Source organism: Brassica oleracea, chromosome C9 (genome assembly GCF_000695525.1).
Source record: "Brassica oleracea var. oleracea cultivar TO1000 chromosome C9, BOL, whole genome shotgun sequence".
NCBI lineage: Eukaryota > Viridiplantae > Streptophyta > Magnoliopsida > Brassicales > Brassicaceae > Brassica > Brassica oleracea.
In genome coordinates, this window is record NC_027756.1 from 2,910,602 (window position 1) to 2,938,452 (window position 27,851).

A 27,851-nucleotide genomic window follows, 5' to 3' on the forward strand; every position below is an offset into this window, starting at 1 on the left:
TCATTCGAGGGGGAGCTTACGTAGTTGTACTCTTTTTACCTTACTATGGTTTTTCCCATTGGGTTTTTCCTGGAAAGGTTTTTAACGAGGCAACAAAGACGTTAAGCGAGAGCGGAGAGTGACACTGGTCCCCAAGGGGGAGTGTTACGAAAACTTAATTTCAAACAAAGAGGCGCACACATATGTTGAAATAATAAAAGATGTGGGTCCCACTGTCACTATTTGCACAGTGATTTTTCTTCTATAAATACGAAGTTTTTCGATCATTTGAAAAACACGATTACACCATCTCTTCTCCTTTCTTAATAACAAATTCTCTATTGTTATCAGTGTTATCTCCTATCTACGGGTATAAAATTTTGCTTTATTTAAATTCCTGCGATATAATAAAATTCCAGTTCTTTTCATAACACCGTTAAATATCTACATGTTTGAAATAATAATTTCACCCGGTAGCTGATTCCATACTGCATGAAATATATTAATCAGTAAGAAAAAAATTAACAATAACGAACGAACCTTTCATAAGATTTAGGCACATGCGTTGATTGGTTTACGTGAAAATCTAGACACATATGGCAGGTCATATTGTGATATTGCATCGATGATAAACTCTTGTATCTGCTTAATACACGTTATCAATATGCTTTAGAACCGATCGACCGACATTAACGTGAAATTTAAGGTCCTGATTTTGTACTAAAGTATTAACCTAATGGGGATCTGATTTTCTTGTGATTTCATTTCCTTTTGTTGATTTATAATTTTTAACGACTCATCTCTTGTCCCACCCACTTTGCGAATATTTCATCAACAAGTAAGATAATAAGTTTCACAAAAAAAACAAGCAAGATAAAATGATACTATTATAAGTGATTTATACTAATACTGTCTTTGCTATCAACATTAATATTCAAACGCACATGCGTGACAAAAAAAAAAAAGTCAATTAGGAGTAGTGATCCTAAGTTTACAAGTCGTCGCTCAATGCTTCTTAGTTGTGACATGCTTTTTTTTTGTACTCTTCCATGCTTGATCACCACGACATGTTAATAGTATAATAAATGATGAAGATTCAGGTGAAAATGTTTACAGACAAAGAGATTTCTGTTTGTTTAATGGGTCAATTCCCTCGACGCTGCTTGAAGTATTAATTGACATATTGAATAATTGGAAGTAAACATACAGGTTGCACTTTTACGTTAGACAAGTTTAATGACCGAATTTATCGCTAAAGAGGGAAGAAGTCTTACTTGATGTGAATTTCCACATCCACAACGGCTTTATTGGAAGTTTTTTTAAGACCCAGTCAATGAAATGAGATTTATATGTATTTTTTTTTGGTAAAATAAATGAGATTTCTATACGATAGTGTATATTTGAGTTTTTAGTCTTTACCATTCCCAATAGATCTAATGTAACCTTGATGATTAATAAACCCATAAGTAGTATGATTGTGGTGACAAAGGGGTTGGTGGTAGTGGTTTGATTGCTTTTGGTCATTTCATACTATATGACTACTTATTTCCGTACGCAGACAACCATGGAATCGCCAACGGAGTCACGAAACAAAGCCCGAACAAACTATAGTACTCCACAGATTTTTTATTTTTTTAAGTTTGTTTTAGAAAGATGTATTTTTTGTGTTTTTTATGAAGAAATTGTAAATTCCAAGAAAATTAATTGATTTTATTGAATTACTATTGGTTAAAAATTATTGAAAATTGAAAATTATAGAAAACGATAAATTTATTATGGCAGTTTAATGTGTTTTCTTAATATGCGTGAAAATATTAAAAAGTCTATCTTCGTGGAACAGAGGGAATAACATTTTTATAAAATTGTATCATCAAAATAAATTGCTTGTTTAATTTATCATTATCTGTAAAGTCTAAAGTGTCTTCTTCATCTTGATGCTTATCTTAATCATATTTACTTTGTCATTTACGATAAAGTTTAGCATTGACAAGAATGAACTAATATAAACAAACAATTTACAAAAACATCTCGTAGTAGTTGGACAGAGCGTGTTACCGACGTGATTCCATTATCGCATTTCTCTAAAAGGTAATTAATCGTAAATATATCTAACAAAAACTTTCTAAGATTTTGTTTTAATCTTACTTGCCATCTTTTTAAACTCATATAAGAAACTTGAGGGCCAATTGTCATGCTCACGGGTTCGACGCCAGGCGGAGGGGAACTGTCCATCCTGTCATCAAATGCGGTACTGGGTGTTGGGCCTTGTCCCCTGCCCAGGTAAAGCCCTCCCGGATGAAGTGGACCGCTGCCTAACCGGGCCCAGGGGAATGATCCACGTAAGTGGGGAACCCCTGGATTATCAATAAAAAAAAAAACTTAGCTGCATAATGTTCTGTAGAAAGTAGAAACTTATATTATGCATATATCTTTTAATTAAGTTAACCTATAATATTTTTTTGAGAACATGTTAACCTATTTTTTTTGGTAAAATATGTTAACCTATACTTTGTAACAACATAGAGTTACAAATTATATCATTTAGTGAAGGACATTTAGAAAAGTGAATAATTACACTGTTAATTCGTAACCATCTTTCTATAATGTGGATTCGAAAACTGTTCCTTCTTTTTTACTACTTGATGTTTAATTTAGAGACATTTTTTTCCAAAATTAGATGAAGTTTTTAATTTTAGTGTTAAATTTATTAATTTTATGTTATATGATCATTGGTATTCTTCTGTCAAAATCATTATTTGTCGAATTGTAATTAGGAGTAATCAATGAATTTTTGTTTAGAAAATGTGAATAATAAAATGGTTCTTAATTTATATGTACAATTTTTAAAATGCTGTCTAATAAAAATTGAGAGATTGTTTTATAAATTCTATATTTTTGGTATTATTTATCTGATATTTACATCAAAGTTTCATTAATGTTAAAAGTTCATTAATTATATACTAACCTCGTAATATAATTTTCTAGTTAAGACAGATATATTTTTGATCAATAATATGCAATATACGAGTTTAAATCTGAGTGATAATACAACACACTAATACAAACCATTTTGCATTAATAGTAGTTATTAATAGGCATAATAACATAAAAAAAATTAATATTTCATGTATCCTTTTTTCTGTGCACTGATATTTCATGTATCCTTCGTTTATTTCATACAGTATATCTTTTGATATAAAGCTGGGTAGATGTACATCTTGAGGAAATATAGTTTAAATCTGAGTGATAATACCCCAGCTTTATATCAAAAGATATAATGTATTTTAATATATATTTAATATCCCAGCTTTATATCAAAAATATAATTTAATATCCCAGCTTTATATCAAAAGATATAATGTATTTTAATATACATAAAGATGGGTAGATGTACATCTTGAGGAAATATAGTTTAATCCAACATTTAATATTCCTTGAAGATTAAAGAAAGAAAGAAAAAGATAAAGCATTAGTTTCACGTTTGGACCACGCTCTGTGCTTCTTGCAACTGCCTTTGCTTACCTACAGCATTCATGAGATAGTTATGTTTCTCTATAAGAACAACTGAAGAAAAAAATATAATAAAGCAAAAGAGGAAAAGAAGAAAGAAAAGAATCTTATTTACACGAGTTTAATGTTTATTTGCTTAATTAACTAATTATTATCTCAGAGGAACAAAGATGATTATAACTAACAGAAAACATTACTACAAATATTTCTCTTTTATCTTTGTGGGGTTTTCCTTATATTTTTCATTTATGTATAGCTCTTTTTTATATTCTGCCTAGGGAAATGATGAACCATCTCAGTCATCTTGAACAAGATTACTCTGAGTTTGTTGAATATGATCCTAGTGGAAGATATGGCAGAGTAACTTTCTCTCTCTCTCTCTAATCTGTCAGTCTCAATAAGTTGATCATCGATCTCTTTTGTTTTGCTGAGGTTCTTGTGTGTTCTTGTTGTTGCAGTACAGTGAAGTTCTTGGTAAAGGGTCTTCAAAGACAGTGTAAGAGTCCAAGCTCTCTATATTAAATTTTTTATTCTCTGTTGGCTTAAACTAGTTTAGATTCAGTTCATAGATGAGAACTGTTTTTTTTTTTTGGGGGTTTTGTTATTTGGGGTTTGCAGTTACAGAGGATTTGATGAGTATGAAGGTATAGAAGTAGCATGGAACCAAGTAAAGCTCTATGACTTCTTGCAGAGTCCTCAGGAACTGGAGAGGCTGTACTGTGAGATACATCTCCTCAAAACCTTAAAACACAAGAGCATCATGAAATTCTACACTTCTTGGGTTGATACCAAGAATCGAAACATTAACTTTATCACTGAAATGTTCACTTCTGGTAACCTAAGACAGTAAGTTATGTTCTCTTGATTACTGAATCATAACACATGTTATTGGTTTCATAAACTCCGGTGAGTGCAGGTATAGGCTAAAGCACAAGAGAGTGAACATAAGAGCGGTGAAGCATTGGTGTAGACAAATCCTGAGAGGCTTACACTATCTACATACACATGACCCTCCAGTGATTCACAGAGATCTCAAGTGTGACAACATTTTTGTTAACGGTAACCAAGGAGAAGTCAAGATTGGTGATCTTGGTCTTGCTGCTATCTTACAAAACTCCCACGCTGCTCGTTGTGTTGGTATACAATAATACTTCATTGCGTGTGCTTTACTAACTTTATAACAAGATTGTGATGCTGAAAGTCTTTTCCTACCCTCTTAGGGACACCAGAGTTCATGGCTCCTGAAGTCTATGAAGAAGAATACAACGAGTTAGTCGATATATACTCGTTTGGTATGTGCGTTTTGGAGATGGTAACGTTTGATTACCCGTACAGTGAGTGTACTCACCCTGCTCAGATTTACAAGAGAGTTATATCGGTGAGAATCGATTAATTTAGATGGGCTTACAACTTAGAACCATTTAGCGATAAGTGGATTGATTTATCTCTATTATATATTACTTAAGATCCCTTATAACTTTTGATGTGGGTCGATGTCCTTAGAATCAACCCGCTATCATCTGGGATTAAATATTTTCTGTCACAAGACTTTGTTGAGTTTAAAGACTGTTAACATTCTCTTTCTCAGGGCAAGAAACCAGACTCATTAGACAAGGTGAAGGATCACGAGGTTAGAGGGTTTATAGAGAAGTGCTTGGCCAGTGCCTCCCTTAGGCTCTCAGCTCGTGAACTACTAAACGACCATTTTCTTTGTAGTGATGAAAGTGAATCCAAAACCAAAGAAAACTATTTTGATCATACTCACTACTCAAACGGTTACTACATCCACAATAATGTAAACCAATGGGCTTATAATGGAAATGAGACGGTGGAGTTACATGGAACAGAGGTCTTCGAGTTTCAAGAAGGTGATCATGAAGACTGTGCAGAAGAGTATAATAAGAAGTTTGACAATGTCCATATAAGTATAACAGGGAAGAGAAGAGACAACGGTGATGGACTGTTCCTCCGACTCAGAATCGCTGACAAGGAAGGTTTGTCACACTCTATAAACCAAAAGGACACAATCTTTGTCGGTTCTTGAACAGAGGAGACTAGCTGGAAGTTTTCATGCTTTATTAGAGACTAAAAAGAGTTTCATTTCATTTACAATTTTTGCAGGGCTTGTGAGGAACATATACTTCCCTTTTGACATGGAAACTGACACAGCAATAAGCGTTGCAAGAGAGATGGTTGAAGAGCTGGAGATGGACGATTGTGATGTGACAAATATAGCCGACATGATCGATGGAGAGATTGCTTCTTTGATACCGGGTTGGAGATCAGGCCTCGAAGTTGAGAGCATCTTCTGCAACTGCGCCTCGGTCATGGACTTTAACGTGATGCAGCATGGACGGTTTGATGAGATTACTTCTGAGCTAAAACACACTGATGAAGAAGAGGCGTTTTCTTGTAGGGCAAGTAACGTGATACACTAACTATATATATATATATATATATATATGTGTGTGTGTGGTTCCAGGATCCAGATCCTTTCTCTTTTGACACCTTTCATAGACCAGGACTCGCTACCCTATGAAACAATCGGATTCAGCTGCTGAAAAATGAAGTACGGGAGACTCAAGGATCAAGACCTTAAAAATCTAGCGGGAGGAGATGTTAAACAAGATGAGCATCGAACGTTGGAAAAGCTTTACTCACAAGAAACAACAAGAGACATATATATATCTACCCTTCTTGATGCTTTTTCATAAGCTTTCTGGGTTAATATATATGTAGAAATGTTTACAATAATGCTTCTTACTGAATATTTACAATAATGTTGACAAACAATGAAATTACAGTAACTCATTAAGTCATGACTGCATTATATTGAAAAAAAATACATCTCCAGTCTTTTTCCTTTTTACATGAAAATTACGATTTTATTTCAAAGAAACATACATGTTTTAATATATAAACTGGCGGATGATATTACAATCTCCAAAACACAAGAACCCACATGAAAGCGGCAACTAGAGCCTACTCCAGGACAACCTACGACAACAAACAAAGTAATATGCACGACTAATCAAGTTGAATAAGCACACATGTAAATCCAAGTAGTGTCCAATGATCAGGAATTTTCGCTGCTGAGTGCTGCCCATAGCCTGACAATATCCACCTCCTACACCTTTGCACCACGACTTATCGCTGATGCTCACACCCGCCAAACGATAACGTCTGCAAATTCAATACATCTCCAGTCTATCTTAAATTATTTTTATAAATTCTTAACGCAAATGCATTTGATGTTAATAAGTTAACCTATGCTTGAGACAAAACTTATCTTTTAACATAACAGAAATCATAATAGGATTTACACGTGCAACACAGATTTAAACAAAACTAAAATTTTCAAGTAAAATAGAGTAGTTCTGTTTAGGCCCAATGGGCTTAATCATCAGTTTTATCTGTATGTACCCAAACAACTTTAATTTTTCTTCCACGCATTGGACTTAAGAAGACCCACTAGAAAGAATAAGGCCCATCAGACAAGAGCCCAGTAAGAAAACAAAATCTAAAAAAAAAAAAAAAAAATGAAAATGAGAGCTTATATATCATCAGCTAGGGTTTTGACTGATGCTTCAGAAGCCGCAGCGAGAGTCACCATCAGCTCGGAGGAATCGCAGCAGCCATGGCGGAGAAAGCAGTCACCATCAGGACCAGGAAGTTCATGACCAACAGGCTTCTCTCCAGGAAGCAGTTTGTGAGTCTCACATCCCTTACATGGAAAAATCTTAGGGGAGAAGATTCATAGGTCTAATGTTTTAGTATTGTAACAACCTGAATCTTCCATGTTGCTTACATTTCAACAAATGCACAAACTCTAAACACAGAAAGCTATTGAAAGTTGATCCATTTTTACTCATTTGATTGTGTTACAAGTTAGTGATGGTGGCTTATATGAATGTTAGGTCATTGATGTTCTTCACCCAGGGAGAGCCAATGTTTCAAAGGTATGCTCTTTTTACGTTTCCATGGTCGTGTCAGCTATGCAGTTCATGGAGCGTTGAGAAGCTTTATGATTTTGTTTTTGTTGAAGGCTGAGCTGAAGGAGAAGTTGGCAAGGATGTACGAGGTTAAGGACCCAAACGCAATCTTTGTTTTCAAGTTCAGGACCCACTTTGGAGGTGGCAAATCTTCTGGATTTGGTTTGATCTATGACAATGTCGAGAGTGCCAAGAAGTTCGAGCCCAAGTACAGGCTCATCAGGGTGAGTACTAATTCCTCATCTTACCATCTTTGATAGCACTGTTCCTTAAGGCTCTTGGTCTAGCTTTTAGTCTAGCATGCTCTTGGTGCTTCATTTTGCCTGCTTTGCTAATAAAACTATAATGGTTTTGTTGTGGGAAGATGTGGGCAATACAGAGATCTTTTTTTTTGGAATTTTCATTGAGACATGTTGCGATTTCATACTAAAATGATTGTCAATTGTATTTGACAGAATGGACTTGACACCAAGATTGAGAAATCGAGGAAACAGATTAAGGAGAGGAAGAACAGGGCCAAGAAAATCCGTGGTGTTAAGAAGGTGAGGTAGCTTAAACTTTTGCAGTTGTTTGTTTATTGCCCTTTTTATTAACGGTTCTGTTTGTGTGTGTGTGTAGACCAAGGCTGGTGACCCCAAGAAGAAGTAAGTTGTTAGAAGACACAACGGCAGCATTTTGGGTTTTGTTCTGTGCATCATCCCTTCTTTATTTCGATTTTGTTGTGCTACTCATTGTCACACTTGTTCTGTCTCGGTTTGCATTATGCGTTAAAGCTTTAGAGAATCATATGTGCTAAAGATTTTGCTGAATACATTTTGTTTGAAAACTCTTGTGTCTCCTTGGGCTAATTCCTCTCAAAATTCCCATAGCCAAGCACACCAGCATAATTTGCTCCATAGGGGCTTAAAGCAAAATAGCCTTGAATTGTTTATATATGATGTTTGAAGACACATAATGTTTGTTCTGATTACAAGAGTTTCCCAATAGAAAACATTTTGGGATATTATTTGTTGTGTAGACAAAATGTTAAACGACCTATGTGATTAGCTAACTTGAAAATGTCATATGACAATAAAATGGTAACACCATCCATAGTTATGAGCCTGCAACAAGTTTTCATACCACTTTAGGAAAGAAATATGAAGCATGGTCTAGTGTAGTGCCACTCGCTTGGCAAGTACTTCTGCTTAAAGCTGATTTGAAGAAGGTTGAGAGTAAGAACACTCTTTATTTAAGGTGAGCCGGATTGAAGAACCATTTTATCACAATAGAACATTAGAACTGTTTGTGAACATTCAAATACAGAATCACGTTTGAAGATCGCTTTTTTATGTGAGCTGAGTGTGCGGTTGAGTTTTGACTTTTAGGACATGATCAAAGTGGGGTTCAACTAAACCACAACAGCACGGGAACGCCCAGTCATAATCATTCCCTAAATACCGAAACTACCCTCGCCAGTGCTGTAGATTCCTTCCTCGTGAACCCAATTCCTCTTCCTCCATCTTGGATCTGGTTCTTCTCCTGGTTCGATCTCAGCTACAAACAAAGCGTTTGCGATCTTCCGGAGATGGCATCGGACGAACGCGACGCCGTTGAATCGCCGGAGCTGGAGGAAGACGGCAGCGCCGGCGGCGGAGGAATAGCCGGAGAGTCTGATTCCGACGATGATCAGCAGCTCATGCCTGAGCCAGACGTCGCCGCCGCCGACCTCAATTCTCCGTTACTTTCCGCGACGGCGGAGGACACCGTAACCGTCGCTATCCCCTCCGGATCCACCCTACCCGCCGCCGCGTTTCCCGTCGATTCCGATCCGAAGCGGCGCCGCGCGACGGAGATCGTCGTCCACCTGAGACCACCGCCGCCGCCGATCGACGACTCCAGGCGCCTCTTCCAGAGGCTGTGGACCGACGAGGACGAGATAGAGCTTCTCCGCGGCTTCCTCGACTACGTCACGTGCCACCGCGGCAGCAGCAGCAGCAGCAGCTCGCATCCCCCCGATACGGCGCCGTTTTACGAGCTGATCAAGTCGAAGCTTCGGGTCGAGTTCAGCAAGAACCAGCTCGTGGAGAAGCTTCGTCGGCTGAAGAAGAAGTATAGGAACGTGATGAGTAAGATCGGTTCGGGGAAAGATGTGTTCTTTAAGAGCCCTCATGATCAAGCCACGTTTGATATCTCTAGGAAGATTTGGAACCAAACCGGGAAGATCATAGGGTTCGAAGATAACAATGTGATAGATTTAGAGGAACAACCTAGTAGCACCAATGTGGACGTTGATTCTGATAACGTGTTGGAGAAGAAAGTGGCGGTGAGTAGGAAACGATCGCGGTCAAGGATAGGGAGGATCGATGAAGACAACAAGCCCATCTCTCTGTCTGATGGGCCGACGGCGAGTGGAGCTGGTGCCAATGAGAATGTAGCTGCCTTTGGTGAGTTTAGTGATGGGAGGAGTCTAGGGGGATTGATAGAAGAGACGGTGAAGAGTTGTGTGTCGCCGTTGATCAAGGAGATGATGAATGGAGCAACGGGGATGATGATGGCTGCGGTGGGAGTGTATCCAGGAGGTGGTGGTGGTCATGGTATGGGTGTTTTAAGCCCAATGCTAATGCCGAATCTAGGGGACGAACGGTGGAGGAGACAGCAGATTCTTGAGTTGGAAGTTTACTCGAGGAGATTAGAATTGGTTCAAGAGCAGATTAGAGCCACACTGCATGAGTTAAAGACAATGCCCAGTGGAAGATGAATGCATAAGGAAGACTGTAATGAGTTCTTGTAATATAATCTGAGTAAATTTCTGATGATGATGAGATCTCTCTAGGCTTTTTTTTCTTTCTTGATTGGATCTTTGTCCACGAGGGGTGAATGATGGTGGGGTTGTGCATAAGCTTTGTATTAGTCTATTAGATTATAGTTTTTTTGTTGGTAGAGTCACTAGTTCAATAAAAACAAAAAATCTCTTTAGCTATTTAAATTAAAGAAAATAAGCAAATAATGTTTGTGTGATGCATGTATGAATGTAATATCTAATGGACAATTGACACATCTTTCTTGGGATTTGATCTGTGTTGCAGTTGCTAGTCTAGTAGTATTCTTTTGTTATATGTATTTGAGAAGGTTTTGAACCGAGGCTCCAAAATCCTAATCACCTTATGCTGGTGACTGGTGTGGCCTTACACTCGAACTTGGGACCTATGCCCTATCTCTGTCAATAGAGCGATTCTTTAGATTTTCTTTTAGTGGTTGACGTTAAAGAGACTGTATCTGTATTGTGTTTGTGGTGTAAATAGAAATACATTCACACTTTTTGAGTATCCAGAAGAAAGATTACGTTTGCATAGCTCCTAAAGAACGAGAAAGGGTGGATAAACTTAGATGCAATCTTGACAATAAAGAAAGAATGTTTGAAACGACTTTTGTTTCGTTCTTGTTGTTTTTATTCTCTCTAAAAACAAATAGAAAAAAAAGCGTGGCTCGTGACATAAAGGCGGTTGCCTCGCAGCTTTGTACCCACTCAAACACAGTCATATATGTTGTCTCCATTCAAGGACAACCTTAAGTAGATGTTGTCTCCATTGAAGCATAGCCTTAGATGTCAGTTTCAAACTTACGCCTTAGATGTCAGTTTCGAACTTCGTAATGGGCACAAACTTGTCTTCATGCTTCACTATTCACATACGAGTGGTCTTCACCACATGGGTTCTTAGCATTACAACATACCTCCATTTTTCAGTTCTCCTCAATAATTGAACTGAAAAGAACAAAATAAAAGAAATCTTCAATGACAATTCATGTCCATCTCAAAATTAGAATTATGAGTGGTTTTTCTTTATAAACGGATTCCTAGAATTTTAGATTATTTCATTTATAATAAAACAAAACTAGAAAGTAACAAATTTCAGAGCTAACTACAAAAGAATATGTTAACACTGTTGGTAATGTTTTTTTCCTGTTTGTATGTGAGGTCAAGAGTTAGTTTAAAGATTGTATTACAAAAATAATTATTTAGATTGAGACTTGATTGTGTTTTTTTCTCCCTTCATTATCAAAGTTTTAAACCATACATAAGATAATACTATTCCATTGTACAACCACTCAATACTAATCTACACACACACATATATATATATGTATGTATGTGGTCTTAGACTTTGCGGTCTTTTGTCTCATCTTTCATTGATACATTCGTTAGAACTTTGAAAGGTTCCACCTGTTTACATATTTCTTGCTTCTTTCTGGTTTATCCGTTACCCATAAAAGTATCATTTAGCTCTGCTCTGTAAGTGATATGTTTGATTTGTTTTAGGCACACTAGTAACATCTCACTTCCATTTTGTTGATATTTGGTATCAAATTATCTGGTTTTCAATGTTCATCGTTGCTTTTAAAGAGCTCAGAGCTTGTTATGTTCTTTGTTACTCAAGAAATAACGTCTCTCTATGTAGTTTCTTTGTCTCTCATCTACTTTTGGGGTTCCAAGTTGGAACTTATAATAGTTCTGACACAATACTTACTCTGCTTTACGCTTAGACATTGTTACAATTCTTGCAGGAGTTCTCAAGACAGACCAGCATGGAAGAACGGTACATGATCAAGAACGATGTCACTGAAGTAAATAGTCTCCAGTTTCTTCTATATCATTTTTGTTTCTTTGAATTAAGAATATATCTAAACAGCTATGTATATGTTTTTGCATTTTGTGCAGTTGATTGGTAACACACCAATGGTGTACCTAAATAAAATTGTTGACGGTTGCGTCGCACGTGTTGCCGCCAAGCTTGAGATGATGGAGCCTTGCTCTAGCATAAAAGACAGAATCGCTTATAGTATGATCAAAGATGCAGAAGACAAAGGATTGATTACTCCCGGAAAGGTTTAATATAAACACTATTAATTTATTATTAAATATATATATATATATAAACACTATTAATCTTATTTCTTTTCTTTTTTTATACAATTTACTCACACACTCTCCTGTACTTAAACACTTGTGGTTACAAATTATGGTCAAAATAACCATTATAATCTCTCCATTTTCTAGAGTACATTGATTGAGGCAACCGGCGGTAATACTGGGATTGGTTTAGCCAGCATAGGAGCTGCAAGAGGCTACAGAGTGATACTTTTGATGCCTTCAACGATGAGCTTAGAGAGGAGAATCATTTTGAGAGCATTAGGTGCAGAGGTTCATCTTACAGATATGAACATAGGCATTAAAGGAATGTTGGAGAAAGCTGAAGAGATATTAAGCAAAACTCCTGGTGGTTACATACCACACCAGTTTCTAAATCCTGAGAACCCTGAGGTTCTATATACAATATCATCCTCTCTTCTTTCAAATCTCTTTGTTTGTCTCTTTCTGTTTTGAGAATCCAACTATTGTTTTCTTGCAGATTCATTACAGAACAACGGGTCCAGAGATATGGAGAGATTCAGCAGGGGAAGTAGATATTTTGGTAGCTGGTGCTGGAACTGGTGGAACGGTTAGTGGAACAGGAAGGTTTCTTAAGAAGATGAACAAAAACATTAAGGTGCAAAAAAACTTTACTAAATCTAATGGAAACAACTGTAAAAACCGTTTGTTAACTTTGTTACATTCTTGAACAATAGGTTTGTGTGGTGGAACCTACAGAAAGTGCAGTACTTAGCGGAGGAGAACCAGGTGAGGAAACAAGAAAACATAACTGCTAGCCCTGAGATTCTAGGAATTTTTTAAATAAATTATAAAATGAAAGCTAAATGATCAATACATGTATTTATTAATATTTGAAGACAGAATAATTTATAGATATTAGCTACTTCAATTTTGGAGACTTAGACAAATGTTTTATTTGCTATGCGCAAAACCGGCACTGCTCTCTTGTCAGAAGTTCGAGTTCTTGATTATCTCTAACATAATAATATGAATTGGTTTCATAATTTGTAGGTCCACATTTGATCCAGGGGATTGGTCCTGGTGTAATTCCAACCAATTTGGATTTAAGCATTGTTGATGAAGTCATTCAGGTAAGTAGAATAGGTTATCTACTTCTAAATCATGAAACAATATTTTGAGAACTGCAATATTTTTTGTATTCAGGTGACAAGTGAAGAAGCTATTGAAACAGCCAAGCTTCTTGCTCTTAAAGAAGGATTATTGGTACAATTGGTTTAACGTTTGTCACTATAAACCGGAAATTGACAACAAACCGGAGTTTATGATAAACGCAATGATTATTTATTTTGTAGGTGGGAATATCGTCAGGGGCTGCAGCAGCCGCTGCATTAAAGGTTGCTAAACGGCCAGAAAACGCAGGCAAACTTATCGTGGTAAGCAGAACTGTCGGCCCTCAACCACATGGGCCCAAAGTTTAATGGACCCATTTAATAAACTGATTAAAATAGGTCCTCTAAACCGAAATTGAACCGAGTTAACTATCCCGGTTATCGATTTGCTTGCAGGTGATTTTTCCCAGTGGAGGAGAGCGTTATTTATCAACAGAACTGTTCGAGGCGGTCAGATATGAAGCAGAGCATTTGTCGATCGATTGAGTGCCAAATGTGTGGTTTGGTTTGTTTTGGTGAGAGATGTTGGTAACGATATTACGGTTTGACTGCAGATCATTGTAAAATCTGTAATAGTTACATATTAGATGATGAATCATTATAGTTGTTCTTCATTAACTCTTCCCACTGTAGTCCCCCCGGTCTAAAACTGTTTAAAGATGATCCTAATCTACCTAAGTAGCTTCATCTCGTATCGCATAAATCTAATCAAACGAAAAGAATATGCACATCTTTTTTTTTTTTTTTTTTTTTGAAAAAGAAAATATGCACATCTTGAGCTAAGAACTTTTTTTTTTAATTTGTTACAGATTTATTGTAGGAATAAATCATCACAGTTCAGTCACACATATTCGTATCAATAATTACATGAATTATATATTTAAAATAACATACATGTAACTACGCGTTATGTACTTAACATCATAACTATATTTTGTTGCTGTTGGAAAAATAGACTGGACATTCTAATTCGATAATCTAGCCTAAACTCAGCCACTTTTAAACAGAAAACTGACCCCTTTCAAATAGAAAATGTTTTTTTTTTGTTGATTTTAATTGGTTAAATTGACTATAATCCATTTTTATTTGGTTCAGATTGATCTTGTTGAGTTCCAAATATTAGGTCCACTTTTCTAGCAATAAAAATATAATTATATAACACATTTTACGTTAACTATATAGTTTGTGTACTTAATATTGTGTAGATGTGCGACATAGATTTTAATTGGTGACCACTTTTTATGAAAAAAAATTATGATGAATTTATTGTTTCTCAAAATTGATATCAATTAAATTGTTTTTTTTTGTCAAATTATTATATATGGACCCCACCACATTCTTCTATGTTCCTCGTAAATAGATGAATCAATGAAGAAGTATTTTCCTCTTCTAAAATTGATAAGTAACGTTTGTTCCTCGATGTTGATTTTGTTTTTCAATTCAATTATTTAAATGAAAATTTGTTCATTTTTTTTCTGTATATTTTTTTCATTTTCACGGTCACCGATTGAAGCCATGTGATTGCTTATAGCTGGTATAGTTGACCATTTATGTTTTATTATCCGAGTTGATTAGAATCCAAACTGGATTACATAAGATTAGTGATTTTATTAGTATTAGAAAGACCATAATGCCAATAAAATTTTAAATAATAGTGTGAGATATTATCTTGACATTAAACAAACACATGTTGACTGTTTAGACTTTTGGACGTTATTATTTTATCACTCAAAATTATGCGTGCCAAACTCGTCTTATTAATACTTCATTGACATCCTGCAGTGTGCACCACAGGTCACATGTGACGTATCACTAACAAATCATTTAACCATATTATATACACATAATTATTATATTGAATGTACAACCACTCCATACTATTTGATAGGTCTGGGCAGAATAACAGGAACCGAAGAACCGAACCGGAACAAAACCGAAATACCCGAAACCGGAACCAGACCAATACCTTCAAATATACGAACGGTTCCTAAATTTTTATATCCGAAATAACCGAACCGAACCGGAACCGAACTGAGAACCGAACGGATATCCGAATATATAAAAATATTAATTATATATACATATAACATCACTAAATATATATTTTTAATTTAAAATTCTATTAAAAATATTTGAAAATAGTTGAGGATAACTAAATTATTATAAAGTATCCAAACTACTCGAAAGTATCCAAAATTATCCTGATAGTTTTATCCGAAATATCTAAAGTAATTCGAAATATCCAATTTTTTTATCTAAATCATCCTAATTATTTGATATTTTACCTTAAATAACCAATATTTTATCTAAATTATCCGAACTACCCAAACTATCCGAACCCGAACTGGATCCAAATGAGAACCGAACTTTTTACGGATATTTTCCGGTTCCTACATTTACTATCCGAACCGAACCGAACCCGAAACTATCCGAACTGAACCGAACCGAAATTAGGTCAAGTACTAAATGGATCCTCTAGCCCCTATCCGAACTACCCGAAACCCGAAGTACCCGAACCGAACCGAACTCATACCCGAAATGCCCAGGCCTACTATTTGAATATGTCTGTAATATATATACAGTCTGGTGTGGATTTAGAGAATCATCGGCTGATTTTCTCTTCATCACTGATTCTATCCTTCAAACTATAAAAGGGTTGACTTCTTTTTTTTCGGTAAGACTCTATTTTTGGGTTATTTTTCGTTTAATCCATTGAAACATGAAGTAGCTATGCTCTGTTCCTGCTACTTTGAGTTTGTTTAGAGAACATAGAAGTTAAGTTTTTGGGGATTGTGTGTCTTCTTCTTTGAATCTCAGGTCAAATCAAAGAGGGACCAACATGGAAGATGGTTGCATGATAAAAAAAGATGTCACTGAAGTAACTCTCTAGTTTTGTTTTTCTTCCTCTGAATCAATCTGCTTTCTTGCAATAAAGAACATGTCTAAAAGCATTTTCTGTGTGTTTCTTTCCATTTTGTACAGTTGATTGGTTACACACCAATGGTGTATCTGAACAGAATTGTTGACGGTTGCGTAGCCCGAATAGCTGCTAAGCTTGAGATGATGCAGCCTTGCTCTAGCGTCAAAGACCGAATCGCTTATAGTATGATAAAAGATGCAGAAGACAAAGGCTTGATTAAGCCTGGAGAGGTTGATTTAAAACAACTTAAAGAAACAATATAATATAACCTCTCTCTCTCTCTCTATGTCCATATATCATTAATATAGTTCATTGTTTTTCTTGATTAAGAGTACATTGATAGAGCCAACGGCTGGTAACACTGGGATCGGTTTAGCATGCATAGGAGCAGCAAGAGGCTATAAAGTAACTCTCCTGATGCCTTCAACGATGAGCTTAGAGAGGAGAATCATTCTAAAAGCATTAGGTGCAGAGCTTCATCTCACAGACATGAGCATAGGCATTAAAGGACTGTTGGAGAAAACTGAAGAGATACTAAACAAAACTCCTGGTGGTTTTGTTCCACAACAGTTTGAAAATCCTGCAAACCCTGAGGTTTTATTATATAACATCAAGTCCATGTTCTTTGAGTCTTCTCTCTCTCTCTCTCTCTCTCTTTCTCTCGCTCTAATGATTTGTTTCTTGCAGATTCATTACCAAACCACTGGTCCGGAGATATGGAGAGACTCAGCAGGGAAAGTAGATATTTTCATTGCTGGTGTTGGAACTGGTGGAACGGTTACTGGTGTAGGGAGGTTCCTCAAGGAGATGAATAAAGACATTAAGGTGCAAGAACTTCTTGAAAATTAACCTTAAATATGACGGTTTTCAAGAAAAGTATAATAATGTTTTGTTACATTCTTGAGCAACAGGTTTTTGCTGTGGAACCTACAGAGAGTCCAGTACTCAGTGGAGGAGAACCAGGTGAGACAAGAAACATTGTTTCCTTTGTCTTCATTTCCCAAGAGCTTTTGCATTTCTAATCATAATGCATTTGAACCAGGTCGACATTTGATCCAAGGGATTGGTGCTGGTATCATCCCAGCCAATTTGGATTTAAGCATTGTTGATGAAATCATTCAAGTAAGTAGCCAAGATTTATCAACACTTTCTTGAATCTTGAAACAATGTTTCTGAGACTTGCAATCTCTTTTTTTTTTTTTTTTTTTTTTTTTTTTTTTTTTTTTTTTTTTTTTTTTTTTTTTTTTTTTTTTTTTTTCTGATTCAGGTGACTGGTGAGGAAGCTATTGAAACAGCAAAGCTTCTTGCTCTCAAAGAAGGATTGTTGGTATGTTCCGCTAACGTTCTTTTCTCGGTGTATGAAACTATGAAACATTAGGAGTTTATTGTGATCAGTGAGATAATCTGGCAGGTGGGAATATCCTCTGGAGCAGCAGCTGCTGCTGCGTTGAAGGTTGCAAAGCGGCCAGAAAACGCAGGGAAACTCATTGCGGTAAAGGTTTTGTTGTCTCTTGACTTACCATAAACGTTTGAGTTAGATTATTAAATGTTCCGGTTCTTGTCTGGTTTTTGCAGGTGCTTTTTCCCAGTGGAGGAGAACGTTATTTATCAACCAAACTGTTTGATTCTGTTAGATTTGAAGCAGAGAATTTGCCGGTTGAATGAGTGGCCATTTGTGACTCGGTTTGGTTGTAGTACAAGATTACAGTCTGATTATTCCTGATCATTTGTAAAATCTATGAAGTTGCATATTCATGTGCATACTTTATGTTTATCTTCATCCTATAAATGAACATCAATAAAACAGAATAAATAGCACGAAAGAAAGTATAACGTTTTGATACCAAATTGTGAAAGAAACTATTGCTTTCAAGATTTGAGATGGATTGGTTACTCCCAGAAAGGTTATAAAGTGACCTTCTCTAGTGTCTTCAACAATGAACCTAAAGCAAATCAGTATGTGAAAACAATAACACAACCTTGTGAATTTGTTTATAAAGTAACAATATATTATATATATTTTAGTTTAAAAACAAAACAAGCCAAAACTGTTAACATTACACATAACACCATTGAAACTGTTTAATTCCTCTTGCCCTTGTTTTTTCTACTTGGAACAACCGTCCAGCCATCATCAGCTTTTGGTTCATCAACCGGCATGGCTTCTGGTTTCCCGTTTGAGCAGTCCTCAGCTGCATCCACCATCATGTCTGTGCTTTGATCATTGCTCATCTGTGTATCCTCATCATCATCATCTTCATCATCGCTCTCCTCATCATCCCCATCCTCATCGTTACCGTTTGAAACCTGCAATACCAAGAAAGCCTCATTTATATAATTTGAAATACTTTCACAATCACCAAAACTCTATAAATAACGAAGTGAAAAAGACATGGATCACCCAAAGGACTACTCAATATTTATGGAATCTAATAATATAAATCTCATGTGTGGCTCTGACATGAGCTTAAGGATTGGTGAGTCAACCCCCTCAGATTCATATATACACAATATAAAGCTAGATAGAATGTCTGAGAAAATACAGTTACAAACCTTGACAACTTTTGCACTAGTCTGAGAGCTAGTCACCCTCAGTTTCTCAACCCTTTGGTAGTTGCCTTCGAGGCATTCATAATACAAATCTAGCAACGTCTCTGTCACCTATCAGTAGCAACACAAGAAAATAAACACCATCAGTACCCAAAAAAAACAAGAAACTAACATCAATATCCAAAAAACCAATCTATACCTCCTCAAGGCTTCCATCATCAGCCACAGTGTTAAGCTCATTAAGACCACTCTCTAGAATATCAGCTAACCCATCAAAGCCCATCGTTGGATCTACAAGAAAGAAGGAACACACAAGAGCGGAGTAATCAGAAAGTCATCATCATCTTTAATAGAGAACACAACACACCGAGTTTGCATTGATTGGTTAAAAACCGAAACTTTTAATTTGAGAATTTTTATAAAAGATGAAACCTTTTAAACGGATGAAGTAATCGAGAACATTGGAAACGGTGCGTTCAGCTTTCAGATGAGAATCTCGGCCGCCCCAGCCGTTATCGACGGCGGCTCTCATGGCTGTCCACCGTGAAAGTATCAAACCAATTCCTTCGTTCAGAACGGCCTTCTCCTCCGCCGTCAACACCACTGGTCCACTAGGTCTCGATTCCATTCTCCGAGATCAGTAATGAGCTAGCAAATTCCAAATTCAGACAACAGATTCAACGAGACAAGGAAAGGTGGAAGCTTTGAGAATTAAAAGAAACACCTGTTAAACGCCGGCGAGACGGTGAGCTAAGCAGGTTGGGATCGGCGACGTCACGGCGGAGTAAATGAAGTGATTGTTTCTAATGAAGCTGAAACTTTGGAACCCTAGTTAATACCCTAACCAACTGATCGACTAAGCTTAACCGGCGGATAAGCATATTGTCGGTTTAGTCTAAACCGAACCAAGTGTTATTAAACTGTACACGTGTCAGTTTTCTATTGGCTTGTTGGGAGGAGAGGAAGTCAAGGAGAACCCTTTGTTCTGATTGTGTAAAAGGATCACAGAATTGAATGGCTCGTGCAAAAACTATATAAAGTTTTTAAACATTACATATATGTGTTTGCGTGGTATACAAGGAACAGAGAGAATTTAGGTTTGACCTCATAAAGGAAGAAGAAATGAGCGTAGAGCAGCTTGAGAAACCATAACGATCGGAGAGGCTCTAGACGCGACGGTTCTCACGGCAGGGAATAAACCGGTAGAGTGGAGTGATGCAGCCGCGATACAAGCGGCTGAGGTTAGAGCCACGGGAAGGACCAACATCATGCCCGGTGGTGTTGCCGCCTCGGCTCAATCTGCTGCCACTCTCAATGCTAGAGCTAACTCCGAGGACGACAAGACTACGCTCGCGGTTGTTCTCACTGTGAGTATAATGCTAGAATCTAATGTTCATGACCCGTTATGGGTACAACCGGATGAAACATTTATCTTGGCTACAAATGTTAAAAAGTAATTATATATCCCCCAAATTATCAAAAAAAAAATTTATTAAGATTAACATAAAAAAATATTTACGGTCTCCTAAGTCCTAAATCTTAGAACTAATCTTGCCAATGTCTTGATAGATTGTGTACAGTGTCTACAGTTTGTGTCCGAGCTCTAACCATGTTTGTCCTTTTTTTTGGGAGGGGGGGGGGCAAGAAGCAAGTTACTATCAGACAAACCCGCCACGAGGAAGGACGCAGAGGGAGTGACAGGTGCGGAGATGAGGAACGATCCTCACCTCACTACTTACCCTGTTGGGTCCCTCCTAGATGGAGAGAACCAAGTGGGCATGAGACATAATAATTCTCATGACCTTAAGTAACTAGTGATGTTCCCCTTTGCACTGTATACTCACAATAATAGAGTTTAGAGAAAGAGACAAAAGAGAGAAAGAAGAGAGAAGGAGGAAAAAACTCGTCAGGCTATTTCAAGACTGGTTTTGGAGGATCAAACAGAACTTGATCGGGCTGATATTTTGTGGGAAGCTTCTTCAGTTAGTGGGTTAGAGATTCACCGAAGGGATTTAGATTTCAACGGTTGGATCTTCTGTTGTCGGAGTTTTAGTGAAGCTGGTCGTCACAGTTCTTCAACGGGACAGTCTTGGGTGTTTGGTAAATCCGACGGTGAGATCTTCTCTTCTTGAGCTGAAATTTGGCGGAGGTATTGTTGACTTGTTTATCTTGGATTTTTACGGTTGGATTAGTCTCTGGATGCCGGAATCCTTGTAATCTGAGGTCGTTTGGTTGCTGCCGGTTTTGAAGCTTTGTGTTGCTCTCTTGTTGTTGTTGTTTGTGTTGGAGATAGCTCTTTGAAGCTAGTGTCTCTGTTCTGTTCTGTTTGTTGAACAGGGAGGACGTGGTTGTACTTACACACATTTATATAGTGGATTGTTGAGTGGACTACGGTCCCGTGGTTTTTCTTTCTCACATCGAGGAGGTTTTCCACGTAAAAGTGATTGTCTGATTTACGTTTCCGCTTATACTATATTCTGCCATCGTCGAAGTATTTTCTTCACAGGTTCACACAAGGTCAGGGGAACACGACTATTAGTATTTCCGCTGCGCCGTGTGACTTTCCCCAACATACCCAACCGGTGTGGCCGCCTCTGTAGCTGCAGCTGCAGCTGCTCGGATTAATCAAGCCAAGTGATACCCATTCTTTTCTTTCTTGAGACTCACGTGACTAATGGTATCGAGTTGTCAAGTATGTAAACTAGCTTATTTGTATATATGTTGATGTGTATAATAATATAAGATTTTGAAACTTCTTTTTAATTGTACCTAGCTGAACTAGAAGTAAGCCACATTAATGCCAACAAGTATCTAAGAAGATCAGAATGAAGTGCATAATAAGTTACAAAGGTCGAAGATTAAATCTTTTGTTTTTTTTGTTTTTGGTTAAAATTTTATGATATCATCTCTCTCCTGTCGAAGATTAAACTTTTTTAAGCTTTAAATTCAGATATTTTATTATAAAAATGTAACTCGCATTACAAACAGAATTACAGAACACAGGAATATAACTCTTTGAAACAAACAAGTAATAATAATAGTCACACACAAAAACATGTAGGCAAGTTCTTAGATGTTTTAAGATAATGTAACTTGAGTGTTGTGTCCCTTTAAAACCAGAACTGCAACATCCACAAGTGCAAAATGCTAGAAACTAAACAACCACCCTATAATCAAGACCTATTTCTTGATTGATCCCTGGTAGACCATGTCAAAACTTGAGACTTAAGATAAGAATCAAACCTGGAACCAAAGAAACATTGTTGAGTTACAACCTCTAGTGTCTATAATCTTATTCAAAAGTTTTCATCCGTTGACTATATAAAAATGGGCCTGCATTTTCATTTATCGGATTAACTAACTCGACAGGATTCCACTTAATGGGCCGAGGTTTGAGCCCAAACACGCTGGATTTTATAAAAAAAACCCTAGGTTACAAAAATAAAAACGGCACTTGGCATTAAAACGCAGCGTACTGAGTAACTCATACCCTTTCTTCATCCACTATAAGAACATCTTAAACCCTAGGTAACTCGCGACTCCTAGTCTCTCTCTCTCTCATTCGCTGTCTCTCCGCTGTTCCTAAATCCTCCCAGGTATTCAATCTTTCTCACCCTGTATGTATGTACTACATGGCTTCAAGTTATTGGTCTTTGTCTTAGTATAGTTCTACTGGGGTCATGGTTTGGTGTTTTAGAGATTTTGAATCACATCATCTGTCTTAACTCGTGTTCTGTCTCTGTCTTGCTGTTCCTGTATTTTTCAGATTATAACATGTAAACAAAGAAAATGGATTAAAAGACTTTTCTCCCTTAATTTTTTTTTCTTACTAGTTCATTAGCTTTAGCTCCCAAACCTTTGTCTTTTTTTTTCTTTCTGTAGTTCTAATTGAACTCGTGTCCTGTCTTATCTTGTTTTTTTTCCTGTATTTTCATGAAGTTTATAATCTGCAAACTAAGAAAAATAATAAAAAAATTTCCCTCTTTAAAAAAAATTCTACCTAGCTCATTAGCTTTAGCTCCCATAACATTATCTATTTATAATTTTAAGTGAACTTATCTTTTTTTTTTTTTTTTTTGAAGATTATAGCATGTAAACTAAGAAAAGGGACTAAAAGAGTTTTATCTTTAAAAGTTGTTTCTTATTGGCTCATTAGCTCAACTTATTTTTTTTTTTTTTTTTTTTCTGAAGATTATAGCATGTAAACTAAGAAAAGGGACTAAAAGAGTTTTATCTTTAAAAGTTGTTTCTTATTGGCTCATTAGCTCTAGTTCCCAAAATGTTAGTTATAAGTGTACGCTTAGCCAATTTAGTTTGCTTTTTTTCTTATTTTCTTCAGGTGTTGAATTGAGCTTGCGACAATGCTCCTACTGTTTGAGACGCCAGCTGGTTTCGCCGTATTTAAAGTATTAGATGAAGGAAAGCTATCTAACGTTGAGGTTATTACCATCTCCACCTTCTCAAGTTTCTTTTCTTTTTTGTTATACCGTCTTTGTTTATCTAAAACTATTCGTGTTTTGTAGGATTTGGGTAATGTGTTCTCGTCTGCAGAGTCTGCCCGAAAGGTGTGATTCTTCTGTTTTTGGATATATATAGTTCTTTGGCTCTTATCTTCTGTGTAGTAACTAACGCTTTGGTGTTGTTGGTTACAGATGGTAAAGCTCAAGGCTTTTGACAAGTTTGACAACACCTCCGAAGCTCTTGAGGCCGTTGCCAAGCTCCTTGAAGGAACTCCCAGCAAGGGTCTCCGCAAGTTTCTGAAAGCCAACTGCGAAGGCGAAACCTTAGCCGTTGCTGACTCAAAGCTCGGAAACATCATCAAGGAGAAACTGGTTAGTGTATTCTATTTGTATACTTTCATTGTTATATGAGTTTGTGTTTCTGACGCACTTGCTCTCACTCCTCTAGAAAATAGACTGTGTCCACAACAATGCTGTCATGGAGTTGTTAAGAGGAGTGAGAAGCCAGCTCACCGAACTCATCTCCGGACTGGGAGACCAAGACTTGGCTCCGATGAGCCTGGGGCTGTCTCACAGCCTCGCGAGATACAAGCTAAAGTTCAGCTCCGACAAGGTTGATACCATGATCATCCAAGCGATTGGTCTGCTTGACGACCTTGACAAGGAGCTCAACACTTACGCTATGAGGGTTCGTGAATGGTACGGCTGGCATTTCCCAGAGCTCGCCAAGATCATCAGCGACAACATCCTCTACGCCAAGTCTGTGAAGCTAATGGGGAACAGAATCAATGCAGCGAAGCTAGACTTCTCTGAGGTTTGTTCAAGCCTTTGTCTATAATTTTTTTTTTCAATGAATCCTAAGCCTTTAACACTTATGGCAGATACTGGCTGATGAGGTTGAAGCTGAGCTTAAAGAGGCTGCTGTGATTTCCATGGGAACTGAAGTCAGCGACCTTGATTTGATGCACATCAGGGAGCTTTGTGATCAGGTTCTGTCTCTTGCTGAGTACAGAGCTCAGCTTTATGACTACCTGAAGAGCAGGATGAACACTATCGCTCCGAACCTGACTAGTCTTGTCGGTGAGCTTGTTGGTGCTCGTTTAATCTCTCACGGTGGGAGTTTGTTGAACCTCTCGAAGCAGCCTGGGAGCACTATTCAGATTCTTGGAGCTGAGAAGGCTTTGTTCAGAGCGCTAAAGACCAAACACGCCACTCCTAAGTATGGTCTGATCTACCATGCGTCTGTGGTTGGTCAGGCTGCGCCTAAGCACAAGGGTAAAATCTCGCGGTCGCTGGCTGCGAAAGCTGCGCTTGCTATCCGTTGCGATGCTCTTGGCGATGGTGAGGACAACAGTATGGGAGTTGAGAACCGTTTGAAGGTAAAACGCTTTCAATAGTTTTCTTCTTTCATCTCAATCTTGAACAACCTTATTGACCATGTTGTTTTTGGACACAGCTTGAAGCGAGGTTGAGAAGTCTTGAAGGGAAAGATCTAGGACGTCTCTCTGGCTCAGCTAAAGGCAAGCCAAAGGTTGAGGTTTATGATAAGGATAAGAAGAGTGGATCTGGTGGTCTGATCACTCCTGCTAAGGTGAGATTAGTTTATTTATGCAAGTGTCTGAAGCTGTGGATGTGAAGCTGAGTTGGATTGTTTTTTTTTTGTTGCAGACTTACAACACTGCTGCGGATTCTCTTATTGGACAAACTTCCAAAGCTGAGGAGAGTGTGAAAGAGAAGAAGGATAAAAAGAAGAAGAAGAAGAAGGCTGATGCAGAGGAGGAAGAAGAAGCCAAGACTGAGGAGCCATCAAAGAAGAAGTCTAAGAAGAAGAAGGCTGAAGTAGAGCCTGAGACCGAAGAGCCCAAAACCGAGGAGCCTTCAAAGAAGAAGAAGAAGAGGAAGCACGAGGAAGAAGAAACCGAAATGCCTGCTAAGAAGAAAGAGAAGAAGGATAAGAAGAAAAAGAAGAGTGAGGCTTGAAGAGAGTTTAATTTTTTTTTTTGAGTGCGTTTATTGTCTTTTTGTTTCTGCCTTAGGTGTTATTTGAAACTTTTAAGAACTGATCATCTATTTGTGTAAGGCTTAGTCATTTTCCCCAGAAACTTGCATTTCTATTGAATTTTATTAAAGTATCTAACAAGGTTTAATAAAAGTAGGTTAGACATGGCCATGGAGTTAGGTTTGTATACCTAGTTTCAACATGTTTCCGCATGGACCAAGTGAGATAAGACCATCGACCCCAACTACCAGGATGTGTCAAAACTTTGTTCCCAACAAGAATCAAAATTCAGGGTAGAAGGGTTCATAAAATCATTCCATTTTTCCGCATTAGTCCAAAGGTTTTCTAGGTCCAAGGACTAATAACTGCGAAGCCCGCAGGATCTGTTTTTTCTTACCACTTAAGACGCTCCGGGTGGCCAAGGGGAATCGAACCCAAGACGGTACTCACAGCTGTGAATCCTTTACTACTAGGCCAATACCACTTGGTTCTCATTTTTCTAAGTTACTTCGCCACTATACCATAGTATACAGCAGCCTTTTTAGTTTTAATTTTCCCTCAACAAGTTATAAATAGTTATATTATGTATTATTGTGGACATATTATAAGTATAAGTATACAGTATAACTACAGAAAGACTAAGATTATCATCAATAGGTAGTTGTCCAAAAAAAATCATCAATAGGTAAAATCAGAAATATGATGGTCTATTTGAATGTGTAGATGATGCATTTTCATGATCTTTAATTCCGAAAAGAACTGAACACTTTATGTTATATTAGCTTGGCCCTGCTTTATTTGACATCATATATTTTTCTTACATAAATTTCACATGACCTTTTTTTTGTCAACCACATGACCTTCAAATACTGGAAGAGTCAATTCATTTGTGTATGATAACCGTGATGATGAAAATATTTTTTTTTTTATAATGAAAACAATTTGTTTGTCTTTTTTTTGAAAAAAAAAAAAACAATTTGTTTGTCACTAATTTGCAACTGTATAATTAAGTATGTTAATATATCCATATTTTTGCCTACGTTATAAATCATCTTTCTTGCTTGGCACTAATTTGCACGTTAAATATTGAACTATTGTATAATTAAACTAGGAATCAAAATCCAATATTAACAAAAAAATATATATTTTAACCTTTTAAAAGACCATTTCTACGTTGACAAAAAAAAGGACCAATTCTACGACGTGGACAGAATTTGGAGTTTCGTATGATTGGATTAAGACCATTTTATGTTATCCTCACGTAGATTGAATCTTGGTCTGATATATTATAATATTCCCTCTGTTTCTGAAAGTAAGATTTTCTAGAATATGCACGTTTATTAAGAATTTTAATAAATGTTTATAATTTAATTTATTTTTTACTTTATTATACACTTTCTAATAACTTTCCACCAATGAAATTTAATCAATTCAAATATTTTCCATTAATGTTCTTCAAAAGTATAAAAAAAATACTTTAACAATATAAAAAATGTATCTTTGTGGAACAAGAAAAAAATTTAAAATATCTTACTTTCAGAAATCTTTTTCTCTCACGATAAAAATAATGACTCAATAATTGCGGATCAATGATCTCTCTTTATATTTCTTTGTTTGGTTGAAGGATCCCCTCTTTAAATCACGAGAACAGAAGGCACAGCATTACGACAATTGTTAGGTGAATTAGACACGAGAAAAAAAAAATCACGAGAAGATATTAGATTGTTATGTTTGTTTCTGAACATACATGATTGATAAATGAATATGGTAGAACCACCATAAGTCGTTTATATGGCTCTGACATATTTCTAGCTAATATGAGCAAACTCGGCATTATTAATCTAATGATTTAACAAGTTTCTGATCATTGAACTTATTAAAAATTAACAGAATGACTCATGTTAAAATATTCCAAGCTAGCTAGATCATTATCTACCTTTTCCTGATATTCTTTTTTTTTTTCTTCCCTGAGTCCTGAGATTCAGATCCTACAACTTTATTATATCTTTAGATTCGTGCGTTTCACACTCTTAATATAAGTTGTAATTTTAGTCAAAAAAAATATAAGTTGAAAATTGAGCTGCATGAATCTATACAATATTAAACTTAATCATGATTCACGAGTACCTTAAGAAGTTGTAATCACACAAATAATATATGTTTAATATTATTGACATTTGAAGGCAGTTCAAAACTATAGGTGGTCATCTTCTAGCATATCATACATGATACATGGCTCAAAGTTAAGAACATGACAAGCACGTTTATTCAAACATATCTAATACTTTAAAAATGTCACTAAAACTTATACAATAATTGTTAAACGCTAAATTCACATCACATATGAAATTTATAAAACTTAAATTTGAGTCCGGTATTTAGTTGGCAATCGGCATATA

At 36.6% G+C, this 27,851-nt stretch overlaps 8 protein-coding genes across 14 annotated transcripts; 7 read left to right on the forward strand and 1 right to left on the reverse strand.

Moving 5' to 3' along the window:
* The first annotated feature begins 3,570 nt into the window (after nucleotides 1-3,570).
* On the forward strand, nucleotides 3,571-6,324 carry LOC106313195 (probable serine/threonine-protein kinase WNK9). Of its 3 annotated transcripts, none has more exons than XM_013750945.1 (8): nucleotides 3,571-3,849; nucleotides 3,948-3,985; nucleotides 4,108-4,335; nucleotides 4,406-4,626; nucleotides 4,710-4,867; nucleotides 5,078-5,483; nucleotides 5,611-5,910; nucleotides 6,007-6,324. In XM_013750945.1, exons 1-8 carry the CDS (start codon nucleotides 3,772-3,774, stop codon nucleotides 6,048-6,050), a joined length of 1,473 nt encoding a protein of 490 aa, XP_013606399.1. In that variant the 5' UTR covers nucleotides 3,571-3,771; the 3' UTR covers nucleotides 6,051-6,324. The 3 variants fall into 3 exon arrangements, with proteins under 3 accessions (XP_013606399.1, XP_013606398.1, XP_013606400.1); XM_013750944.1 differs by having other exon boundaries at nucleotides 5,611-5,906; XM_013750946.1 differs by having other exon boundaries at nucleotides 3,796-3,849; nucleotides 3,953-3,985; nucleotides 5,611-5,906.
* Nucleotides 6,325-7,067: 743 nt separating this feature from the next.
* Nucleotides 7,068-8,329, forward strand: LOC106319477 (40S ribosomal protein S24-1). Its single transcript, XM_013757816.1, has 5 exons — nucleotides 7,068-7,198; nucleotides 7,407-7,448; nucleotides 7,535-7,705; nucleotides 7,937-8,023; nucleotides 8,100-8,329. The coding sequence occupies exons 1-5, from the start codon at nucleotides 7,127-7,129 to the stop codon at nucleotides 8,127-8,129; spliced, it is 402 nt and encodes a 133-aa protein (XP_013613270.1). The 5' UTR covers nucleotides 7,068-7,126; the 3' UTR covers nucleotides 8,130-8,329.
* Nucleotides 8,330-8,520: 191 nt separating this feature from the next.
* Nucleotides 8,521-10,443, forward strand: LOC106319476 (mediator-associated protein 1-like). The gene has a single exon (XM_013757815.1). It carries the CDS (start codon nucleotides 9,049-9,051, stop codon nucleotides 10,219-10,221), a length of 1,173 nt encoding a protein of 390 aa, XP_013613269.1. The 5' UTR covers nucleotides 8,521-9,048; the 3' UTR covers nucleotides 10,222-10,443.
* Nucleotides 10,444-11,391: 948 nt separating this feature from the next.
* LOC106313347 (bifunctional cystathionine gamma-lyase/cysteine synthase) lies at nucleotides 11,392-14,198 on the forward strand. 4 transcript variants are annotated; one of them, XM_013751142.1, is made up of 10 exons: nucleotides 11,392-11,410; nucleotides 12,027-12,086; nucleotides 12,181-12,348; nucleotides 12,520-12,783; nucleotides 12,872-13,009; nucleotides 13,089-13,140; nucleotides 13,405-13,484; nucleotides 13,558-13,617; nucleotides 13,707-13,787; nucleotides 13,920-14,198. In XM_013751142.1, the coding sequence occupies exons 1-10, from the start codon at nucleotides 11,396-11,398 to the stop codon at nucleotides 14,007-14,009; spliced, it is 1,008 nt and encodes a 335-aa protein (XP_013606596.1). In that variant the 5' UTR covers nucleotides 11,392-11,395; the 3' UTR covers nucleotides 14,010-14,198. The 4 variants fall into 4 exon arrangements, with proteins under 4 accessions (XP_013606596.1, XP_013606597.1, XP_013606598.1 ...); XM_013751143.1 differs by lacking the exon at nucleotides 11,392-11,410 and adding an exon at nucleotides 11,520-11,754; XM_013751144.1 differs by lacking the exon at nucleotides 11,392-11,410 and adding an exon at nucleotides 11,521-11,678.
* Nucleotides 14,199-16,110: 1,912 nt separating this feature from the next.
* On the forward strand, nucleotides 16,111-18,196 carry LOC106317906 (bifunctional L-3-cyanoalanine synthase/cysteine synthase D2-like). Of its 2 annotated transcripts, XM_013755718.1 has the most exons (10): nucleotides 16,111-16,200; nucleotides 16,339-16,401; nucleotides 16,506-16,673; nucleotides 16,774-17,037; nucleotides 17,131-17,268; nucleotides 17,355-17,406; nucleotides 17,486-17,565; nucleotides 17,711-17,770; nucleotides 17,855-17,935; nucleotides 18,019-18,108. In XM_013755718.1, the coding sequence occupies exons 2-10, from the start codon at nucleotides 16,363-16,365 to the stop codon at nucleotides 18,106-18,108; spliced, it is 972 nt and encodes a 323-aa protein (XP_013611172.1). In that variant the 5' UTR covers nucleotides 16,111-16,200; nucleotides 16,339-16,362. The 2 variants fall into 2 exon arrangements, with proteins under 2 accessions (XP_013611172.1, XP_013611171.1); XM_013755717.1 differs by lacking the exon at nucleotides 16,111-16,200 and having other exon boundaries at nucleotides 16,363-16,401; nucleotides 18,019-18,196.
* A 206-nt stretch (nucleotides 18,197-18,402) lies between these two features.
* LOC106317907 (pre-rRNA-processing protein TSR2 homolog) lies at nucleotides 18,403-19,810 on the reverse strand. Its single transcript, XM_013755719.1, has 5 exons — nucleotides 19,718-19,810; nucleotides 19,426-19,641; nucleotides 19,193-19,284; nucleotides 18,997-19,104; nucleotides 18,403-18,750 (listed from the first exon to the last, which is right to left on the reverse strand). The coding sequence occupies exons 2-5, from the start codon at nucleotides 19,619-19,621 to the stop codon at nucleotides 18,526-18,528; spliced, it is 621 nt and encodes a 206-aa protein (XP_013611173.1). The 5' UTR covers nucleotides 19,622-19,641; nucleotides 19,718-19,810; the 3' UTR covers nucleotides 18,403-18,525.
* Nucleotides 19,811-20,051: 241 nt separating this feature from the next.
* Nucleotides 20,052-21,653, forward strand: LOC106314111 (late embryogenesis abundant protein D-34-like). The gene is made up of 4 exons (XM_013752043.1): nucleotides 20,052-20,064; nucleotides 20,137-20,364; nucleotides 20,626-20,724; nucleotides 21,561-21,653. The coding sequence occupies exons 1-4, from the start codon at nucleotides 20,052-20,054 to the stop codon at nucleotides 21,629-21,631; spliced, it is 411 nt and encodes a 136-aa protein (XP_013607497.1). The 3' UTR covers nucleotides 21,632-21,653.
* Nucleotides 21,654-22,488: 835 nt separating this feature from the next.
* Nucleotides 22,489-25,585, forward strand: LOC106317908 (probable nucleolar protein 5-1). Its single transcript, XM_013755720.1, has 8 exons — nucleotides 22,489-22,589; nucleotides 23,333-23,432; nucleotides 23,517-23,558; nucleotides 23,646-23,825; nucleotides 23,902-24,267; nucleotides 24,335-24,832; nucleotides 24,910-25,044; nucleotides 25,122-25,585. Exons 2-8 carry the CDS (start codon nucleotides 23,355-23,357, stop codon nucleotides 25,431-25,433), a joined length of 1,611 nt encoding a protein of 536 aa, XP_013611174.1. The 5' UTR covers nucleotides 22,489-22,589; nucleotides 23,333-23,354; the 3' UTR covers nucleotides 25,434-25,585.
* The last annotated feature ends 2,266 nt before the right edge of the window (nucleotides 25,586-27,851 follow it).

Bases quoted from the DNA above. Each gene is read 5' to 3' on its own strand.
- LOC106313195 (XM_013750944.1), top strand. From the start codon at position 3,772: ATGATGAACCATCTCAGTCATCTTGAACAAGATTACTCTGAGTTTGTT. The intron at 3,986-4,107 runs GTAAGAGTCCAA...TGGGGTTTGCAG, and splicing joins AAAGGGTCTTCAAAGACAGT to TTACAGAGGATTTGATGAGT. The intron at 5,907-6,006 runs GCAAGTAACGTG...CACCTTTCATAG, and splicing joins AAGAGGCGTTTTCTTGTAGG to ACCAGGACTCGCTACCCTAT.
- LOC106319477 (XM_013757816.1), top strand. From the start codon at position 7,127: ATGGCGGAGAAAGCAGTCACCATCAGGACCAGGAAGTTCATGACCAAC. The intron at 7,449-7,534 runs GTATGCTCTTTT...TTTTTGTTGAAG, and splicing joins GGAGAGCCAATGTTTCAAAG to GCTGAGCTGAAGGAGAAGTT. The intron at 8,024-8,099 runs GTGAGGTAGCTT...GTGTGTGTGTAG, and splicing joins AAATCCGTGGTGTTAAGAAG to ACCAAGGCTGGTGACCCCAA.
- LOC106319476 (XM_013757815.1), top strand. From the start codon at position 9,049: ATGGCATCGGACGAACGCGACGCCGTTGAATCGCCGGAGCTGGAGGAA.
- LOC106313347 (XM_013751141.1), top strand. From the start codon at position 11,881: ATGTTCTTTGTTACTCAAGAAATAACGTCTCTCTAT. The intron at 12,349-12,519 runs GTTTAATATAAA...TCCATTTTCTAG, and splicing joins GATTGATTACTCCCGGAAAG to AGTACATTGATTGAGGCAAC. The intron at 13,485-13,557 runs GTAAGTAGAATA...TTTTGTATTCAG, and splicing joins TTGTTGATGAAGTCATTCAG to GTGACAAGTGAAGAAGCTAT.
- LOC106317906 (XM_013755718.1), top strand. From the start codon at position 16,363: ATGGAAGATGGTTGCATGATAAAAAAAGATGTCACTGAA. The intron at 16,402-16,505 runs GTAACTCTCTAG...CATTTTGTACAG, and splicing joins TAAAAAAAGATGTCACTGAA to TTGATTGGTTACACACCAAT. The intron at 17,038-17,130 runs GTTTTATTATAT...TGTTTCTTGCAG, and splicing joins AAAATCCTGCAAACCCTGAG to ATTCATTACCAAACCACTGG.
- LOC106317907 (XM_013755719.1), bottom strand. From the start codon at position 19,621: ATGGAATCGAGACCTAGTGGACCAGTGGTGTTGACGGCGGAGGAGAAG. The intron at 19,285-19,425 runs GTTTCATCTTTT...TCTTTCTTGTAG, and splicing joins TTACTTCATCCGTTTAAAAG to ATCCAACGATGGGCTTTGAT. The intron at 18,751-18,996 runs GTTTGTAACTGT...TTGGTATTGCAG, and splicing joins CTAGTGCAAAAGTTGTCAAG to GTTTCAAACGGTAACGATGA.
- LOC106314111 (XM_013752043.1), top strand. The intron at 20,365-20,625 runs GTATAATGCTAG...TTTTTTTGGGAG, and splicing joins CGCGGTTGTTCTCACTGTGA to GGGGGGGGGCAAGAAGCAAG. The intron at 20,725-21,560 runs CTACTTACCCTG...TGTGACTTTCCC, and splicing joins GAGGAACGATCCTCACCTCA to CAACATACCCAACCGGTGTG.
- LOC106317908 (XM_013755720.1), top strand. From the start codon at position 23,355: ATGCTCCTACTGTTTGAGACGCCAGCTGGTTTCGCCGTATTTAAAGTA. The intron at 23,559-23,645 runs GTGTGATTCTTC...TGTTGGTTACAG, and splicing joins CTGCAGAGTCTGCCCGAAAG to ATGGTAAAGCTCAAGGCTTT. The intron at 24,268-24,334 runs GTTTGTTCAAGC...CACTTATGGCAG, and splicing joins CGAAGCTAGACTTCTCTGAG to ATACTGGCTGATGAGGTTGA.